The 22096-nt window shown below is 39.4% G+C and overlaps 1 protein-coding gene and 1 non-coding gene across 12 annotated transcripts in view; one reads left to right on the top strand and one right to left on the bottom strand.

The window, feature by feature from the left end:
* Positions 1–22096, bottom strand: part of KIF1B (kinesin family member 1B) — a 147387-nt gene that overhangs the window by 113220 nt on the left and 12071 nt on the right. For all 11 annotated transcript variants that reach the window (XM_057535117.1, XM_057535119.1, XM_057535120.1 and 8 more), the window contains exon 2: positions 18853–19033. In XM_057535117.1, coding sequence (XP_057391100.1) covers positions 18853–18958 — 106 coding nt within the window. In that variant the 5' untranslated portion in view covers positions 18959–19033. The remainder of the gene's footprint in view (positions 1–18852; positions 19034–22096) is intronic.
* Positions 17017–17123, top strand: LOC114236288 (U6 spliceosomal RNA). The gene has a single exon (XR_003622255.1). It is a non-coding gene; the product is annotated as a U6 spliceosomal RNA (small nuclear RNA).

Genomic DNA, 22096 nt, shown 5'->3' with positions numbered 1-22096 from the left:
CCACGACTTCTCACCACCACCATCAGTACCACCCTGGTCAAGCCACCATCTCTCTCGCCTGGATGACTGCAATACCTCCTAACTGGGCTCCCCACTTTTCCCCTGGGCCCCTGAAAAGTCTCATCTCCACACTGTAGATAATGACCCTTCTCAGACATAATCCAGATCGCCTCTACGGCAAACCTCAGTGAACTTTGCGATCATACACTGAACAAAACTCCACTCCCTCTGTGACCTCCTCTCCAAAGATTCAACCTTTACCCCAGTGCCACTGGCCTTCTTACTAAAGACACATTCTCATTTCAGGGTCTTTGTACTTACTGCTCTGCCGGGAATGCTTTCTCCCAGGTATCTGACTCGCCCACTCCCTAACTTCATACAGTTCTCTATTCAAACATCACCTTATCAGACAGCCCTTTTCTGACCATCTAATTTAAATCAGCATTCACTTCACTCTCCATCCTCTTACCCTGCCTTATTTTTCTTCATTGCTCTCATGACCACCTGACTTATTATATGAGTCACTAGAATGTTAGTTCCATGAGACTAGAACTTCTGTTTCATTCACTGTTCTATCCCCTAGCTCCCAGGACAGTGCCTGACATATGGCAGATACTCAATATATACCCAAAAAACTAATGAATATGTTAGTTTCATCTTTCCTTACAGACTGTCACTTCTTTGTGGCTGGAAATCAGGACCCCTCTTTCTATATCACTCACAGTACTGACTTCATAAGTAGGTTACGCTTATTTGTGAACTGGAATGTAGCTCTCTCAATACCACTTGCTTACTGAGTCTTTTCTCCCTGAGCAACCAACTAATTCAGCTTCTGGCAAGAATCATTAACCTCCGGGAAAGGAGGTATCTAAATTCCAGTCTAGAGAACAGAAATACAACAGGGAACAAGAGGAAAGATTACCAGGTTTTAAATAGTACAGGCAAAAGAAGATGTGCTGATGGAGGTCAGCAGGAAGGGCAAGGATAAAGGAAAGTACACTGGGGGCAGAAGAGTGGAATAGGTACTAGAAATCCCTCTTCTTCCCCAGGACTTTACAATTGTCTTTTACACTTTGTATTTCACAGGAAATATGGAATCTCATGGCAGACGGAGGTATCTTAACACATTAAAATCTACTGCTGCAAAATTTTCTCCAGTGTCTCAGATATGACAAGCTTGCCTCGCATAACGATTCTTGTGTAGGTATGAAACAAATTCTTGACCTCACACACAAGACACACACCCAAGAGGCACTGCCATATGGTAAAAACACCAAAAGACGTAAATAAATGCTAATATTCTCAGCATTCATCTTTCCAAGTAGTTCCCCTGAAACATACATTCAATTAGAAGGGTGAGGTGCTCAGCACCTGGCTCAATGCCCAGCACAGAGCAGGGATTATATAGGAACTGGCTGAATCACTGTTGAATATCATAGCTACATCCAGGATGGTGCATCACTCAAAGCCCAGATGTTACAACAACATCCATCCGGACAAGTCCACGTTCCTGATCTTTCTGCCTATCTTCCAGTAGTCCCTGCCCCTTTGCCCTGTGTACTTGTACTCAATGAGCTCCCAAGTCTGAAATAATGCTAGTTTCCACGCTGACATTACTCTTTCTCAAAGGAAGGGTTATCACAAAAGATCCCAAGATCCTATTTTAAGAAAGGAAAAGTTAAGAGCCCTTTATTCACTGGGCATATTTACTGAGCACATTTATTAAGCACAAACTATGTACCAGGCACTGGGTTAGGGATACAATGGCAAGCAAAAGAGTTATTTCCACCCTTCTAGAGCTCAGAGTCAATGGAGGAGACAGACATATAATCACACAAAATAAATACATGCTTTCAAATTATGGTAAGATCCATGCTAGATAAGCATGGGGTCCTATAAGAGCATATAAACAGAAACATATAAAAGGAAACATATATAAAAGAGACAATTTTTTAGTCAGTAAACTCTGATTTGGTGAAAGAGAAGGGGGAGCTGAAGGATAAGAAGGAGATAGTTAAGGAAAGCCGAGTGATAATAATATCAGCCAACACCTACTGAATGCTTACTATGTTCCAAGCACTGTGCTAAAGCATTACATGTACACACTCATTTAATCCACACAATAACCTCACGTTATTACCATCTCCATTTTACACTTGGAGCGCCTGAGTTGCCCAAGGCCAGAGCCTGAACTGAAATTTGGACCATCTGGCTCAAAGGCTCTGACCCACTGGGCAATGTGTATCCCAGGCCAGGGAACTGCATTAGGAAGCCCTGGGGCAAAAAGAAGGATGTGAAACCCACGTACTGGTTTGACAGGTGTAGCTCAAGTGCAGTGAGCAGCAAAGGGTAGAAAAGCACTAAAATCTCAGGGTCGTGGACAGACCTCAAGGAGCTGGTGAACCCCTGAGCAGTGAGAAGTCACTGGAGTGGCTTGATTACAGTGATGGATGGACTAAAGCATGGAGACTGGACTGGAGGAAAGCATGAATGGAAGTGTGGAGACCAATTACACAGAACACAACCACTACTGCAGAACATCTTTGCCATTTACATAATGCCTCCCATGAGAACTGCATCTGGCATCAGAAATCCATGAGTTTCAGTCTGTGGCATCTGTGGGGGCCAGGAGAAAGAAAGGTCCATTCCTATATCAAAAGCATTGTGTTTCTTGATCCAAAACTGAATTTTGTCTTATAATTTGACCCAATACTCAATGATCAAAACCTGAGTTGATCTAGAAAATATTTCTATAAGACATTATTAAATATTTTAGCAGTGAAGGAAATAGAATACTGTAGAGGCTTTGATCTAACTCCACCCTAAGTATCCAATATTATCCTAGGGTCCATCTATAAACTCAGCACATAACTATCAGTAAGCCTCAGTTTTCTTATCTGTAAAATGGGTAAAATAATAATAGTGCCTAACTTTATAGAACTTGTTGGGAGGATTAATCACTAATCGATGTCAAGAGTTTTAGCTTAGGGCCTAGCACGAAGTAAATACTCAAAATATTCTTTCATTTAGGAAATACTTGGGTGCCTACCATGCCCCAGGCCTGAAGGTATGTAGTGAAAAAACAGTCCCTGCCTTGAAGGAGCTTACATTCTAATCAGGAAGTCAGATAATTAACTAATAGAGATAGTACAACCTGGAAGAAAAATAAAGAAGACTTAGGAGATATAACGTGACAATGGAGGTAGCAGGAATGACTATTTTAGATAAGAGTGGGCAGGCTGCCACATCTGAGCAGGGACCTGCATGACATTTAGGGCACGGTAAGTCCACCAGTGTAGCCAAAGGAGTAAACTATAATGGCATGTGAAGTCAGAGGGCTAGCCAGAGGCCAAATTTCTCTGGGGCCTGTGGCCAAGGTGAGGGTTTTCAGTTATATTCTAAAAGTGATAGGAAGCCAACAAAGGACTTGAAGCACAAGGTGACATAATCTGATTTACATTTCTAAAATATGACTCTGGCTACTACATAGGAACAAAAGCAGAAACAGAAAGATAGGAAGCTACTGGAGTGTTCTTGGACTAGAGTAGAAATGATAAAAAGTAACCAGATTCAGGAGAGACTGTGAAAGCAGAGACAACAAGACTGACTTACTGATGAATTACAGGTGGCCTGTAAGAAAAAGAAGACAAGAGTGACCCCAATATTTTTGGTCTGAGAAACTAAAGAATGGGTAAGAATGAACGAAGAGCCACTTTGGTTGGGCAAGGAGGGGAAATCAGTTCTGTTGAAGACACGCTGAGTTTGAGATACTTCTTAGGCCTTTAAGTAGAGTTAAATTAGCAGCCAGGTAGACAAGAGTGGAGTTGTACAAAGGGGTCCAGGCTGGAGAAATGAATTTGAGAGTCATTGTCACCTCAATGACATTTAAAGCCTTGAGCCTAGATGAAATCACTTAGGGAGTCTGTCTTCTCTGTAGACAGAAAAGAGATCAAAGAGAAAAGACAAGGTCCTGGTGTACTTTTAACACAGGAGGAAAGGAAGAACAGAGAATGATGGCCAGGGAGGAAGGAAGGCAATCAGGAGAGCATGGGGTCCTGAGAGCCAAGAGACAAAGGAAGTCAAGCTATGTTAGCTACTATCATCACAGTGTTTATTATCATAACCACCTTCTGGACTCCCAAGAGGAAGAGTCTTTGTCAGGCTATCACTTGACTTTCCCATAACTCAGTCCGGCTCATCCTCACCTCTGGGCCTTGGCTCCCATCACCATCCAGATCTCATCTGGTTTCCAGGCTGTTTTCTTAACTCTCCCTTCATTAATCAGAAAGGCAGCCTCAGAACTGAAGATCTGATTGTATCTTTTCCCAGGTCCACAGGGGAGAGGACGTCGAGTTTATCCTCTCCCTGTACCTTGCACACCTTTCCCCTTGTGCCTTCAGACTTTTTATTCTTCATGCTGTAGCTGACATTCCTTACCTTAGGAGAGCCGGAGAAGAGTGAAGAACAGGACAGCACCTTTCACGTAAAGGCCTGAAGACCGTTATTCAAGATAAATGGCATGCCTTTAAAATGACTCCCATAAAATGTTCCATAGGCTTTAGTTTACTGATGAACTGCAAGACTATCTTCTCTTTCTTAGAGTGCCTTCAAGTCAAAATTAGCCTTACAAAGTCTGCTAAGTCCCCCAACTTTACCCCCCTTTTTCCTTGCCTTCTTTACAACTTTGTTACTCCAGCATCAAGATGCAGAAATAATGTTTTAATTACTAAGTCCTAGAAAACAAGGCAGTCAAAAAAAGATTTGTACTTAAAAGCCCTTTTATTCTCCAGAATAAATTTGTTTATCTAATATCTCAAAGTCTCTATGCAGCAATTACACTGTTGTTGGCAAACTATTAAAGATTTTGCTTGCAACTACAATTAACATATCATCGTGGCAACAGTGTAACTTTATATTAACTTTTCTCTGATGGCATGTTTTGAGCATGTTAAAAATCCCAGTGATAAAAAAAAAAAAAATCCCAGTGATATCTTCAGCACAAACTTCCTCTTCCAAAAACTTTCTACTATATCCAAATTCAAGAAAAATGGCACACGATTATTTTATATACCATTTATGTTCCAAAACCATAAAACCAAGCCCCAGAAGCATCCTCTCCCCTACTTAGAATAATATATTTCTGAAAATATATTAAAATGGCATAAAGCATATTGCCATAAAGTAGATTTGAGCAAAAGACCTACAATCATAAAATTTCTTGATCTTTTATAGCTACTTTATTTATTTTTATTTATTTTTTTTTTTGACTGTGTTGGGTCTTCGGTTCGTGCGAGGGCTTTCTCTAGTTGCGGCAAGTGGGGGCCACTCTTCATCGCGGTGCGGGGACCGCTCTTCATCGCGGTGCGCGGGCCTCTCACTGTCGCGGCCCCTCCCGTTGCGGGGCACAGGCTCCAGACGCGCAGGCTCAGTAGCTGTGGCTCACGGGCCTAGTTGCTCCGCGGCATGTGGGATCTTCCCAGACCAGGGCTCGAACCCGTGTCCCCTGCATTGGCAGGCAGATTCTCAACCACTGCGCCACCAGGGAAGCCCTCTTGATCTTTTAAAATAACAAAATTAGATTCTAAATCTTATAAAACAGGATAAATGTACTATATGCATTCACTACACAGCTGACCCTTGAACAACATAGGTTTGAACTGTGTGGGTCCACTTATATGTGGATTTTTTCAAAAGTGAATAGTACAGTACTACACGATCTAGGGCTAGTTGAATCCATGGATGCAGAACCGCAGATACAAAGGGTCGATTATAGATTATAGGTGGATTTTAAACTGCACAGAGGGTCGGCATTCCTAACCCCCTTGATGTTCAAGGGTCAACTATATACTCAATCCCAGAGTATTAAACATTCAAATGGAAAAAAAGAAGAAAAAAATCTACCAACTCTGTAGTGTCACACTGTCATCAAGTGAGTATAAAATAAATATGCTAGCTATAATAAACATTAAACAAACTCTCAATTAACAACAATTCTGCTCTTCCTAAGCAAATTTTGAATGAATCTGAAGGGAGGTGACAGGGAAGGCCTAGCTTTTCTTCAAGCTAAGTGGTACAAAGATGTCTCAACTAATAATAATGCCCTTTTTATTAATAATTTCCCTGAATCAAAAAAGGACATCAAGATAAATTTTAACCTAACAGTTAAATTCTAAATAGACACAGACGTTCAGTCTTATTACACGGAATAGTAAAACTTAATATTTTGAGAAGCAATATATACAGGTCAGAGATTAAGAGTGAGGGCTCTGACCAAAACAGACATATGGATCAATGGAACACAATACAGAGCCCAGAAATAAACCCACACACCTACGGTCAATTAATCTTCAACAAAGGAGGCAAGAATATACAATGGAGAAAAGACAGTCTCTTCAGCAAGTGGTGCTGGGAAAGCTGGACGGCCGCATGTAAATCAATGAAGTTAGAACATACACTCACACCATACACAAAAATAAACTCAAAAATGTTTAAAGACTTAAATATAAGATAGGACACCATAAAACTCCTAGAAGAGATCATAGGCAAAACATTCTCTGACATAAATCATAGCAATGTTTCGTTAGGTCAGTCTCCCAAGGCAACAGAAATAAAAGCAAAAATAAACAAATGGGACCTAATCAAACTTAAAAGCTTTTGCACAGCAAAGGAAACCATAAACAAAACGAAAAGACAACCTACAGACTGGGAGAAAATATTTGCAAACGATGCAACTGACAAGGGATTAATTTCCAAAATATACAAATAGCTCATACAACTCAATAACAAAAAAACAAACAACCCAATCCAAAAATGGGCAGAAGACCTAAATAGACATTTCTCCAAAGAAGACCTACAGATGGCCAAAAGGCACATGAAAAGATGCTCAACATCGCTATTAGAGAAATGCAACTCAAAACTATAATGAGGTATCACCTCACACCAGTCAGAATGGCCATTATTAAAAAGTCTACAAATAGTAAATGCTGGAGAGGCTGTGGAGAAAAGGGAACCCTTGAACACTGTTGGTGGGAATGTAAATTGGTACAGCCACTGTGGAAAATAGTATGGAAGTTCCTTTGAAAACTAAAAATATAGTTGCCATGTGATCTAGCAATCCCACTCCCGGGTATTATCTGGAGAAAACTCTAATTCAAAAAGATACATGCATCCCTATGTTCATAGCAGCACTATTTACAGTAGCCAAGACATGGAAGCAACCTAAGTGTCCATCAACAGATGAATGGATAAAGATGTGGTATATATATATACACATACATACATACATACACACATACACACACACACACACACACACACACACACAATGTAATACTACTCAGCCATAAAAAAGAATGAAATAATGCCATTTGCTGCAACATGGATGGACCTAGAGATTATCATTCTAAGTGAAGCCAGAAAGAGAAAGACAAATACCGTATGATATCACTTATATGTGGAATCTAAAATATGACACAAATGCACTTATTTACAAAACAGAAACAGACTCACAGACATGGAAAACAAACTTAGGGTTACCAAAGTGGCAAGGGTGTGGGGGAGGGATAAAGTAGGAGTTTGGGATTGGCAGATACAAAAAAAGAGTGAGGGCTCTGGAGCCAGACAGCACCAGTTCATTCTCTAGTTCTCTCAATCCTAGATGTGTGACCCCAGGCAAGTTAGCCAGTATTTATGCCCTCATCTGTGAAATGGGGAAAATAAGAGTATCTGCCATAGTATTGTTGTGAGGATTAAATGAGTTAAAGTCTGTAAGTGCCTAATTGTGGCTGGCATAGCTTAAGTGTTTATTATTGTTGTCTTTAACTACTAATCGCAGTGGTTTTCCCCCAACTAAAAGGCAATTTAAAAAGTAAAAGCTGCTTTTGTTTTCCCCTTCACCCATTTTGCCTTCTCAATTTTATTCACAGTTACAAAAGGAACTCTAGTATCAGACCAGAACAATGTCACAGGGAAACAGTAATTGTAGTTAAATCATTTCCTCTTTACGTGGCTTCTGCTAATTCTGGCAGTACAGTTTTCTGTTCTGCCAAAACAAAAGAGGCTTCCCAGACATTCCCCACCTTTCCTGGCCCTGCCCCTCAATTATTTAGATATCTCTCCTAATACCTTCATAATGGTCATCACACTGCTTTGATTACTTATCTCTAAGATGAGACTAAAAACACTCTGAGTCCCTGGTGGCCTCCCAGCCTATGTTTGCTGAGTAACAAAAATCTCATTTCCCACATATGCCCTCAAAAACCTAATTTCTTTTTTTTTTTTTTTTTTTTTTTATTATTTATTTTTGGCTGTGTTGGGTCCCCGGTTCGCGCAAGGGCTTTCTCCAGTTGCGGCAAGCGGGGGCCACTCCTCATCGCGGTGCGGGGACCGCTCTTCATCGCAGTGCGCAGGCCTCTCACCATCGCGGCCCCTCCCGCCGCGGGGCACAGGCTCCAGACGCGCAGGCTCAGCAGCTGTGGCTCACGGGCCCAGTCGCTCCGCGGCACGTGGGATCCTCCCAGACCAGGGCCTGAACCCGTGTCCCCTGCACTAGCAGGCAGACTCCCAACCACTGCGCCACCAGGGAAGCCCTCAAAAACCTAATTTCATATTTCTTATTCTTACCACCTATATGTACAAAGCACTCATCCCTAAACCGTACAACCAAGAACAGTTTTTAGCCCACTAGAAATGTTTGTTCATAAAATAAGCACGTTGTTGATATACTACAAAAAATTAAACCTATGAACACCAACTTAGCCTACTATACCATCGGCACGAGTAGCCCCTTTCGTGGTCTCTCTAACCACACTCCAGACTTTGTGAGCTCCCACTGCAAGTGCTTCACACTTCACTGGGCAACTACCAAAAGCTATCAGCACTGCGTTGTTGGCACAGACTTTCAAAAATGAACTCCAAAACAACTCTTGAGAATTGCAAAGAAGGCATTTAAAAAAAAACCAAAAAAACAAAAAAAACTGGGCATGGTTGCTTTCCCCTTTGAAAAAAGCAACAAATGTACATATAAAGGCCACATGAAGTACAGTCTGGATTTAATCAAGGCAACCTCAAAAGACTAAAACAGTAAGATGCAAAGCAGCAGGTTTCCTACAAGATTTTTTTCAGTCTTCTGTCTTGGCCGTTTCAGAATCCAGATGTGAAAACAACTTATTTAGGAAATTGAAGAAGTTTGAATTATACACTATAATAAAAAGCAGTTCCAAACACACAATACCAAAGGCCCCCTCCTTTAGTGACAGGTTCAACTGTTTCTGCCTATACAGTTATATTCCCATTGAAAATAACGATTTAGGTACCAAAGCTAACCACAAAAAACAATTTCACAAATAACGTTCAAATACCATCCTACGCAGACACCCAATTCCATTTGATCCTCACAATAACCTAGGAATAGCGAGCTGGGTAGGCATTAACAACATCTCCATTTAATAAATGGAGAAGCTAAGGCTCAAGTGTTTGATAACAGAGGATGAGCTAAATAATGTATGACTCATAACTACAATACAGCCACTAAAATCATGTTCCTGAAGACTACTTTAGACTTGGGAAAATTTACCCACTGCATTACTAAGGGAAAGACCAAGGAGGCTACAGAGGTTTGGCAAAGGGAGAAGGGAGGTCCCTGCACAGATTTCAGTTTTTATTCTGAGTGAAATGGGAACCATCTGAGAGTTTAGAGCAAAAAAATAATCTGACTTCCATTCTAAAAGGATGGAGAACAGATTATTAGAGGGCAAGGGCTGAAGCAAGGAGACTTGTAAGGAGGCTACTGTAGGTGGTAGCAGTAAAGGAGGTGGAAAGTAAGATTCTGGGTATACTCTGAGGCAGAGCCTACAGGGCTTTATGATGGATAGAGGATAAGAGAGAGAGTCAAGGATGTATTATGATTTTTGCCCTAAGCAACTACAAAGGTAGAGTTGCCTTTAACTGAGTTGAGGGAGAATGCAGGGGAGCAAGAATGCAAGAGGATATATCAGATATTCAGTTTTGGACATTCCAAGTTTAAAATGTTTATTTAGACAGGCAGGTAAGAGGTGCCAGGTAGACGGCTGCATAAACTGCCTTCTAAAAACAATTCCTGGGACTTCCCTGGTGGTCCAGTGGCTAAAACTCCATGCTCCCAATGCAGGGGGCCCGGGTTTGATCCCTGGTCAGGGAACTAGATCCCACATGCCGCAACTAAGACCCGGTGCAGCCAAATAAATAAAAATTTTTTTAATAAATAAATAAAAAATAAAAACAATTCCTTCCCCACCTGTGAGGGGCTTACATTCTTTACAGCAGTCCTAAGAAGTGGTTTTAAGGCTCAAGTGTCTGATAATGGGTGATGAACTAAATAAATTATGGTTCATAAATCCAACAGAATACTATATAACCATTAAAATCATGTCTTGAAGAATACTTTAAAAAATGTGCTCAATAAGTTAATAGTAAATGAATTTATCCCATCCAGAAGAGGGTGCAATCCAATGCCCTTCTTTAAGACCATAAACTTTATCCCAGTAGAAGAAAAACGTAAGAAACAGAGAGGGATACATTCCAGAATGTCAGCTTAGTTAAGGTGCCATATGAGAAGTCATTAAATACCAAGGAAAATTGTGAGAAGCCCATTGACAGTGCAAGACCTGGACCTTCCCTTTATCAACCCATTCCAAAAGTCGTTCTCAAGGACAAAATTGGTTTCAATCAATTCCAACTGAGTAAACATAATATCATTTCAGGGGCACCTTTATTTCCCCACCCCAGCACACACACACACAGAGACCCCTCTCATTGCTATAGCTTCAAGTCCTGATTACAGGAAAAGTGTTTTGTGTCAAAATTTTTAAAAAGTTTAATGCCACGGGTACCCAAGCTGATTTCAATATATTTTACTGAACTCTTCTTCCTGTGCTGTAAAAGCCTCTTCACCTTCTTATTGCTTATCTTCCTACATTCCAGTGACTAAATGAGTGTCATTTAACAAAGGTGGACATGTAAGCATTCCTCTCTTTGGAAAAAGAAGTCAAAAAGTGGTTCGAAGGTTTCAGAAAGAGGGGACAGGAGGCAAATTTCGTGGACTTGTGCTTATCATATGATACGCCCTGGTCACTGGTCTAAATAGGCCTGGGTGCACAGCATCTCAATTTGCAAGATTAAGACTGTTTTTTTCCTTTGCTTTTGTGCTTTTTTAATTAAATGTTTAGTAGATATACTTATAAAATATATGTAGAGTTTAAACAGTAACAATAAACAAAACCCCAGGTACCCACCAGCCCATTACAGAACATGACTCTCACCTCTGTAGCTCCACTGTATGACCCTCCCAGATTTCTTTGCCCACCATCTCTCCACTGAGGCCTGCAGAATTTTGTTATTATTGCCTTACTTTTCTTCATAGTTTTACCCTATGTGTTTTTATGGAGTAAAGAATAGAGAGAACAGTTTTGTAAGTTTTTAAATTTATATAAATAAAATATATCAACTGCTTTTGCAACTTGCTTGTATAGCTACAGTTTATGATTTCCGTGTGTGTGTGTGTGTGTGTGTGTGTGTGTGTGTGTATACGCAGTAATTCCTCTCTTCTTTGCTATGTACTATTATGTAAATATACCATGATTTATTTATCCATTCCCCTGCTGATGGATACTGGGGGTTATTTCCAGTTTTGGACTCCAAGAAAAATAGTGCTGTTAGGAGTTTAAATGCCAAAATATTCAGCAGTCTTAGTGACTCTCAGTGAAATTCACGACATTGGTAGAGGTTACTGAGAGATGAATGACTGGGCATGAGTGAGATACACAGTTCACCAAATGAATCTTAACAAAGGGTAGGTAAAAAACAAAATAAAAACTGCACATTGCATCTCTATGGTTAGAGCACATGGTGTCGAGGTGAAGAAGTAGTAGCTGAAGAGCTGTCCTTATCCTACTCCTCCAGCCACACGTGAAGCACTTTGGGTGTTATATTTTGGAGTTTACACCTTAGTCTGACCTAATCATGTCCTGGTTTATCCTGAAAAGACTTAAGGAGACATTTTGATGCGAGGCTAGTGCTTCTTAACCCTTTTTGGGGACAGAGCTCTCTTTAAAAATGTACTGAAGCCGGGACTACCCTGGTGGCACCGTGGTTAAGAATCCACCTGCCAGTGCAGGGGACACAGGTTCAAGCCCTGGTCCGGGAAGATCCCACATGCCGCAGAGCAACTAAGCCTGTGTGCCACAACTACTGAGCCTGTGCTCTAGAGCCCGCGAGCCACAACTGCTGAAGCCCTTCAGCCTAGAGCCCGTGCTCCGCAACGAGAGAAGCCACCGCAATGAGAAGCCTGCGCACCGCAACCAAGAGTAGCCCCTGCTCACCACAACTAGAGAAAGCCTGCACACAGCAACGAAGACCCAACACAGCCAAAATTAAAAAAATTTAAAATGTACTGAAGCCAAGACATGGAAACAACCTAAATGTCCATCAACAGACGGATGGATAAAGAATATGAAAAAGAATATATATGTAACGCAACACTGTAAATCAACTACACTTCAATAAAAAATATATATGTGAATTTTTAAAAACATATTGAATGTGATTTACCCTCTCCCTAGGAATATGCATAAAACATATTTTGCATATAATTTCAAAGGGCTCCCACCTTGATAGACACTCAGAAGTCTAACCATAAACGCCAGTAAAAGAAACTCAGACTAAAATGCAAGTGCGAATTAGGTAACACTAAGGAGAGAAGAAGACTAAAGACTAACAAGAAAAGACTGGGGCTTCCCTGGTGGCGCAGTGGTTGAGAATCTGCCTGCTAATGCAGGGGACACGGGTTCGAGCCCTGGCCTGGGAAGATCCCACATGCCGCAGAGCGGCTGGGCCCGTGAGCCACAACTGCTGAGCCTGCGCGTCTGGAGCCTGTGCTCCGCAACGAGAGAGGCCCGCGCATCGCGATGAAGAGTGGCCCCCGCTTGCCACAACTGGAGAAAGCCCTCGCACAGAAACGAAGACCCAACACAGCCAAAATCAATCAATCAATCAATCAATCAAACATACGCATCTGATTCAAGATCATTAAAAAAAAAAAAAAAAAAAAAGAAAAGACTGGAATACAAAATTACACAGACGCTAACCATTTAACCTAACTGGAACAACAACAATAAAAATCCATCAAAATGCAGCAGTAGGCTGCAGTAAAGAGGTAAAAATAGAGGTAACTTTTCTTGCCCTCTTATTTTCCAGAATGTTCACAAAGATAATTTATATGCATTTACATTTATTTTCATGTAGCTATATTAATTTATGCTAGAAAAAACATACAGATTTATAAGAATTCCTTTCAAAAGTCTTCCTTTCCAAACTCCATTTTGTCCCCACGTTCCTCCATCCCAAATTTTCATTAATCGACATGAAGTCATTCTTTGTACCAGCTGTGATGTGCAGCATTTGGTTTAGAAATGCACATGTGCGAATGAAAAAGCCTTTTAAAATATACAGTGTAAGCAATTAGCAGAAAAAAACAACAACAGGATTTCTTTTATCCCACTTAATACCTGGGCATAGGGGAAAAAAAAAAAGATCCTAAACTAAGGAAGATTAATAAAAATATGAAGGAGACTTAACCAAAGGATTAGAGACCGATTCCTATGGTTAAAGACAAAGCAAAAGATAACAATTTAATCACCAGAAGGAGTGTGTGAGAACTTACTGTTTTTCAGAGGGGAATTTATGCAGTTTCAAAGTCTCCAGATTTACACACATAACCTAACCATAAATGTGAGCAGTTAGAGCATTAATTTTGTCCCATTTTCCTTTTTAAAAATAATCAGACAATTAAAAATGCTTCCAAAGTGGGAGAAACTTGGAATATAATGGGATATTATTAAACAAAGCTATTTGTATGCACTCTGGTCTCCAAAATGTCAAGGCAGTAACATTTATCTGTGCCATGGAAAATACTCCCTCTGAGACCAGAAAGTGCTTGAATAAAACTGCCACTACTCAGTTTTCAAATCTAGCACATTCCCTAAAGTACTCTTCACCACCCTCTTCTACTTTTTCATGAGACCTTATGGCAGGAACATTCCATTGCATTCCATCTACAATCAGCCGTAATCCCTGCGAGCAGCAGTCCAGGCCAGCTTGCCAGCATAGCAGTCTTTTAATGCAGCTAACACATGTGGCTACAGAAAATTCATTTCAGTTTTTGCAACAATTCTAGGTTCAAAATCCATGCTCTCTCCCAATCTTAAGTCCAATTTTTAAAAAACAAGCCATTAATACTTTCTAAACATAACAAGTTGGCTCACTTAAAATCTCTCAAAAGTTATTTGGATTACATATTAGTCAAATTACTAAGAAACTGCCATATAAAATTGTAAACAGAAATAGAAAACAGTAGAAAACTGAAAATGCCAAAATTCTAGAGGAAAAAGTCTCTGATACAATTAGCTAATTAGCTTTCCAAAAACAAACACCTTTCAAAGAAACCAAAATTACCCCAAACTTTCTGAACCATGACAAAGCATTCAGCTAGAAAACTAACACTACTTTTTCTAAGGCTGATTCATCTAACCAGGACTTTTGTTTCAGGAGGCTAATATTATTTTAAAAGTCACAAACTTCTCCTGGTGAATGTTTAAGCGAAGAGGCAATGTGTTACAGCCAGATGAGGCTAGGAGTACCAATCTAGATATAACACTAATAAGTCCTAATAAGCTACAATTCTGAAACTTTCCCCAAACGTACCGGATGTTTAGTTTAATCCTCAAGGTCAAGCTGAAATACCCTATCACCTATGAATTTTACATGTGCCCTTTGCCAAACTCACATCTGCACTTTTTTAAAACCCTTTTTGTGGCAAGTATCACTTTGATCACTTTTACTTTATATTGAGGTTATTCTGGTATGTCTTGTCTCTCCTACCACAAACTTTAACTCCTTAAGGGCAGGGTCCTAAGGTACATGCAACTCTGTGATCCCTAGAGACTCACATTACAGCAGACTCTCAAAAGACGAAGAGAAAGACATAGGGCAAGACAGAGCAGAGCCACTCAGCCTGCTGTCTAGAAAGGTTGTGGACAAAATATGATGGAAAAACCATTGGTAGTTCAGCACTGTGCTTAAGGTGGTCCACAGACTGGTTTTCGTAGTACTAGTACAATAAGCCCAGGCCTAGTCTAACCATATTAATTACTTCTAATAAAAACCAGGCATTTCTTCATTAATATTTCCTCAAAAGACATATAAATATTTTCAATAATTCTGGAGAGATCTTTGGGGGAAATAAACAAGAATGAGTAAACAGAACTTAGCATCCTCACAAACTCCAAAATTTATGGCCCTATCCTTAGAAAATGTTCAACTAGGAATCTTATTTTCTTCTTCAGTTTGCTGTCTACTACAAGTGAAGACATCTGAAATCCTTCATTCAGAATGAATATCATATTTGGATAATTTTACTTTTTTCCCCTAAACTGACATTATTTTCTATACAATCAAAATAATAAGGTCAAAAAGAGAGCCACATACCTTAGATACAATGAGGTCTAACACTGTTTTTTATTAGCCATCAGTAATCTCAGTGAGCTCTGAATCCAGATGATCAAAAACTAGCAGTCAGAAAATCAAGCAGACCCAGACCCATTTCACATCACTATCCAGAACTATAGAAAATCTTAATTTTGTGACACACTCTAATAGTTTTATTCTCCTGAATAGTCAATAGATTAGGTTTTTTTATATCGGTTTAGTACTTAGCATACCATTATACATATAGTAGATACTTGTGAATAAATAAAATCTTACTAACTTATATGGATAGTCTCTCATGCTAAAATCTCAAAAAGAAAAAAAAAACTCACCTTTTACAAGATATAAACATGAATAGTTTTACTCAGGTGTTTAAAATATACAATGCAGGGGACCTCCCTGGTGGCACAGTGGTTAGGACTCTGTGCTCCCAATGTAGGGGGCCAGGGTTCGAAGCCTGGTCAGGGAACTAGATCCCACATGCGTGCCGCAACTAAGAGTTCGCATGCCACAACTAAGGAGCCGGCGAGCCACAACTAAGGAGCCAGTGAGCTGCAACTAAGGAGCCCGCCTGCCACAACTAAGGAACCCATGTGCCACAACCAAGGAGCCAGCGAGCTGCAACTAAGGGGCCTGCAAGCTGCAACTAAGGAGCCTGCCTGCCGCAACTAAGACCTGGTGCAACCAAATTAATTAATTAATTAATTTTTTAAAAATAAAATATACAATGCAGTCAAGACTGAAAAATAAGTTACTATTATACCTTACCACTAATTAAAAGGAGAAAAACTACCTTAGAAAAAGATAATGCTGCTTAAACTATCTCTTGAAGGAAATCTAACACAAGTTACTTCTAGGGAGAGGAACTGGTTGACTACGTGATGGGGTGAGAGGAATGTTTGTACTGTACACTCTTTGTACATTTTGGATTTCACACCCTCTGAATGTTTTACCTATTCACAAAAATAAATCAAAGTTGGGGTGAAATTAACATAATGTTATTTCACCTTGACAATGAATATAAACTTATAACCCATTTAAGAGGTGTGCATTGTAAAATGATCTGTCATCCAGAAAAAATGTTAGTATTATTTCTTGTACTAATAAACATTTTCCATCTATTTTTATTATATGATAAACTGATTTTTGCATTCATGGATATGCCTTTTAATACTCACTTTCCCCTTAAAGGTTTTTAGTTTAAGATTTCCAACGCTATAAAGAAAGTAGCAACACCCCAACCATTAATGAAAATCCATCTCCATGACACTGGGGATTCCTGGATAGTTCAGCATGCAAAACAGAGAAAAGTATTTCTTTTTGGAATCAATTCTGGCTCCTGATCCAGGATTTCCTAACGTCCGCACTTTAAAAGAACTTGTGATACACACAAGCATATTTAGAGGCAACACCAACAGTCAAAAATGCCTCCATACTAAGTTATAGTTAAATGCATTTTTCAGAAAGAAACAAGGGGCTCAATAATCAGGTTTTAGTGTGCTCACTTCAGTGAGCACCTATGCTAAAACTGGAACGATACAGAGAAGGTTAGCAAGGCCCCGTGCAAGTTTTTAGTTATATACTGTGTAAAACTTAATTCTAAAAATGAAACACAAATAATAACATAGCTTGAATGAGTGACATTTAGGAATATAAACATTTGTTAGAGAACAATACTGAATTTTGCATCTCTTTTTACAATTATTCATAGGATATATAATTCATAGAATCACTGGCACAACTGACAAAGAAATGTAAAGCACAAACAGTGGTACAGCAGTTTAGACTCCTACTTTTTTTTTTTTTAAAGTTTGCTGTTCTTTTTTATTTATTTATTTATTTACTTATTTAATATTTATGGCTGTGTTGGGTCTTCGTTTCTGTGCGAGGGCTTTCTCTAGTTGCGGCAAGTGGGGGCCACTCTTCTTCACGGTGCGCGGGCCTCTCACTATCACGGCCTCTCTTGTTGCGGAGCACAGGCTCCACACGCGCAGGCTCAGTAATTGTGGTGCACGGGCCTAGTTGCTCCGCGGCATGTGGGATCTTCCCAGACCAAGGCTCGAACCTGTGTCCCCTGCATTGGCAGGCAGACTCTCAACCACTGTGCCATCAGGGAAGCCCCTAGACTCCTACTTTCGAATCTTTTTTTAAAAAATAGAATGTTGTGAGTCCTATTTAGCAAGTTCAGAAAAGTATGTAAGCAACAGAATGTTCAAAGTTGTTTATGAGGAATCTATATCAAAAAATAAACGGCGAACTCACAGTAACAGAGAATGATGGCTGGGGGGTGGGGGAAAAAAGGAGATACTGATCAAAGGGTACAAACTTTCAGTTATAAGTTCTGGAGACCTAATGTACAGCATGGTGACTATGGTTAAAAATGATGTATTGTCTATGTAAAATTTGCTGAGAGAGTAGATCTCAAGTGTTCTTACCACAAAATAAAAGGTAACTATGAGACATGATGGATATATTAGATTTTGCTAATCATTTCACAATGTATAAACATATCAAAGCACCACACTGTAGACCTTAAATATATATAGTTTTATTTCCCACTGGGAGAATCCTCTACACAAAACACTGGCCCACAAATAGATGAGATCAGCATGTTTCCTCAACAATTCAACATTAATCTGTGTCTGAAAGAACAACAATTCGGCTTTATCACAAAGTTATAGGTTTTAAAACAGTAGAACCTACATCTATTTTAAGTAATAGTTTGCCTACAGATCCATATCAAGTAACTAATTCAAGTACCAAAAACCCCTTCAGTTTTGAAGGGGCTTCAAATGAACTTCAGTCATTTTTCACCTAAGCAACTATATAGAGAAACAAGCTAGGAAGCAATGACTGGTAATTTTTAGTAATAATTTACAAGTTTACTATCTGTTTTAGCTATATCTGTTGTTCAACTCAAAGAATCATTGTAAGGAAGCAGAGTAAGTGTGAAGAACATCTTGGCAAGCTCAAGTGCTATTTAAAGTCAAGAAAGCAAAGTAATCTTGGAGGCTCAACAGGTATATTTCACAGCATCATTTACTAAAAATCACTGCTTACACCTTTACTACTGTTAAGATTTCAACTTAATAACACTAGCTAAATTCGTTCAGTTCTCTAGGGACTTCTCAATTGTAAAGAAGAAAATAAACAGTCCATATTTAAATATGCTACAGCAAATATCACAGGGGGAAAACATTCAATGGATCATTCAGAACAGCAAAGTTCAAAGTGTTCATAGCCAAATGTTCATTTATTCTGATCACGGCAAGCAGGAAAAGGGGGAAGGATAGGAAAATGAGACAGAATTGATAGAACACAACATGAACTCACTGGTTGAGTTGCCCTGCATCTGAATGATGCACTTGGATTCTTTGCTGGTCTCTCGAGAATTGAAGGGCCGCACACGGACAGCCACCTTCACTGAGGCTCCCGACATTCTGATGGTCTTGTTATATATATGCAGTCCAGAAATAAAGAATCAAATCTTCTTATGAAATTATGTTCAAGTTTCCTTTAAAAAAGAAAAAATGATTCATACAAGATAGTCAGAATTAAAGAAAGCATGGGCTAACTTGAGCATATGAGCCATTATCTTAGTATTATTTGTTTCCATTTCTAAAAACCTCATCCCTTTTCTTCCCTATAAATCTTATATTCTCAACCATAAATTATCAGATAGAAAATTAAAGACTGTAATTTGTTTTCCTCTTCCATTATCTCTTTACCATGCCTAAAAAGTCCCTAGACTTAATACTAAAAAATTTAACTGCAAAGTAACAAACGTCTTCCTTGCTCTCTGTTTTTCTGGATCAGTCTTCAATAATATATGAAAAAAAACCAAAATGTTTATTTGTTAAAGAAGGTTCCTTACACAAGTAACTTGCCATCTGCAAAACAACTTATTACTTGTCTTTAAAGAAATGCACTGAACTTTCTATATCTTAATTTCAGTTTGAAACATCCAGTTACACGATGTATATTTAAACAGCAAAAGGACAAAGATAAGCTCTAGCTAGCTTCTTTAACTATAGGTATCCTAGGATTCCTTTAACTTCTATGAACCCTTTCATATGTATCTCATTTGGCCCTTACAATCATCCTGTACAATAAGCAGAGAAGGTTTCAAGAGACCCAAGTTCTATCCTCTGACTCACGGCAAAATCAAATCACTATATTTCACTTTTGAATGAAGCCACAGGAAAAAATGTGAACATTTTTTAGAGGAATAGTTTCCCTCCCAACAGAACAAAACGAACACTATTCTGTGAAAAGAACCCACATAAGTAATTTCCACAAGAAACAACAGATCTCAATCTGTACTCTATCTGTTACATAAACATCTTCAAGAAGAACTGAACAAAAGAAAAAACTAAAAAAGAAAAATACTTATGGGTCCAATTACCAGGGAACTCCAACAGAACTTAAACCTGACCAATTTTTTTCCACATAATTAAGTAAAGGTTAGGAATGCTAACCTCCAGCTGAACAACTACTAATACTTTCCACAGGAAAAGGCAAAAATAAATACCCTATCTTATTTTCTAACAGCACTATCACTATTTGAAATTCTTGGTTTTTGGACCATGTCTATTGTCTGTCTCTCACACCACCACCAGCATGCTCAGAGACCTTGTTTGCCAGCACTTAAAACAGTATCTGATGAAAGAGCTCACTACATGTTTGCTGAAGGATTGAATTAATGAATTATATTTCCCAACTGTGAGAATTATCTGTTCAAGTCCTCTACCTGGTTTACTGACTTTTTTTGTTTGTGTTTCAAATGATTACAATATTTATTGATATTAATCTTTTTATATTTGCTGCAATGTTTTTTCCAGTCTGTTTCACATTTTATTTTACAATAAACAGATGGTTCTTTATTTAATACATCAAACATTTATTTTAATCACATTTATTAAATGAAAGCTTAGAGTTATTAACCCTTCCAATCGATACAGCATGACCTATAGTCACTAGTTGAATACTTTGCCAAAAGAGAGTGAATAAAACATTCACAAAAAGCAAGACACACAACACATTTCAACCCCCCAGAGTCCACTTTAATACACAGCCATCATCTCAACACTCAGTATGTCCCATTATCTTCTCCCCCAAACGAGCAATCTCTGCCAATCTTCCCATTTCTATCTGGACCCATACCATAAATCTTGGAGTCATCTTTACTTCCTTCTCTTTGAATCCTTTCATTAGTGCTAACATTATTAATGAAATACCATATGAAAACTTTTAAAACATAAATTTCCATTCTTCTATCCCTTCCTTCCTCTCATTCCCATTGCCCTAACCTTAATCCATGTCCTTACTACCTCATGCCTAGCGTACTTGCAATAAAGAAACTAATCTTTGAGCTTTTAGATTTAATCCAATAGTCCTTAAATTGGGGAGAGGGGCAGGATTTGCACAAAACAATCACACAAGGGTCTTTTTTTTTTTTTTTTTTAAAGTTTTTTTTTTTTTTTTTTTTTAAGGATTTTCTTTTTAATTAACTAATTTATTTATTTTTGTCTGTATTGGGTCTTCGGTTCGTGCGAGGGCTTTCTCCAGTTGCGGCAAGCGGGGGCCACTCTTCATCGCGGTGCGGGGACCGCTCTTCATCGCGGTGCGCGGGCCTTTCTCCATCGCGGCCCCTCCCGTTGCGGGGCACAGGCTCCAGACGCGCAGGCTCAGCAATTGTGGCTCACGGGCCCAGCTGCTCCGTGGCATGTGGGATCTTCCCAGACCAGGGCTCGAACCCGTGTCCCCTGCATTAGCAGGCAGATTCTCAACCACTGCGCCACCAGGGAAGCCCACAAGGGTCTTTTGAAAAGCAAATGAGCCTAGACTCCCCGTTTTGAGATAGGGCCCAGGTATGGGTTGTTTTGTTTTGTTCATTTTCTAAAGATTATGTTGTAAAGCTCCAGCTGAGAACTCTACTCAACTGCTTAACCCTACTGCAATATTAACCTTTCTAAAGCATGACTTTCTTTTTTTTTTTAAAGAGTACATCTTTTTTTTTTTTTTTTACTTATTTATTTTGGCTGCGCCACGCGGCATGTAAGATCCTAGTTCCCAGACCAGGGATTGAACCTGCGCCCCCCTACATTGGAAGCTCAGAGTCTTATAAATCACTGGACCACCAGGGAAGCCCCCTAAAGCATGACTTTCAATTTCACTTCCAAACCCAAGAATCTTTTCTTACTCCCCAGCACTTACAAGATCAGTCAAGGTACTCTGTATTCTAGTCAAGCTCCTTTACTATTCCACACACGTTCTTTCACACCTTCTAACAATTTCCCCCCTACAACAGGTCTATGAATCTTCATTTTCTCCTCTACTTGATGGCCCAGCTCCAGTCTTAACTCTTCCAAATGACCACCCAAACATTCCAGGAATCACTGGTATTTCCTACAGCACTTACACTCCCAAACACATTGTGAGAGCACTGCTATCATTTTACATGGCTATATTCTAGCTTGTACGTTCTTTAATAGCTTCCCAAAGTGAATATCCTATTCCTTCAAAAATCTCTTTGAACTTGGGTTCCTTGAAAAAAGTGGCTAATTCCAAATCTGGG

The sequence above is a fragment of the Balaenoptera acutorostrata genome, chromosome 1, assembly GCF_949987535.1.
Source record: "Balaenoptera acutorostrata chromosome 1, mBalAcu1.1, whole genome shotgun sequence".
Classification (NCBI taxonomy): domain Eukaryota; kingdom Metazoa; phylum Chordata; class Mammalia; order Artiodactyla; family Balaenopteridae; genus Balaenoptera; species Balaenoptera acutorostrata.
The sequence above is the reverse complement of the archived record's forward strand: the minus strand, read 5'-3'. Positions and strand labels throughout refer to the sequence as shown.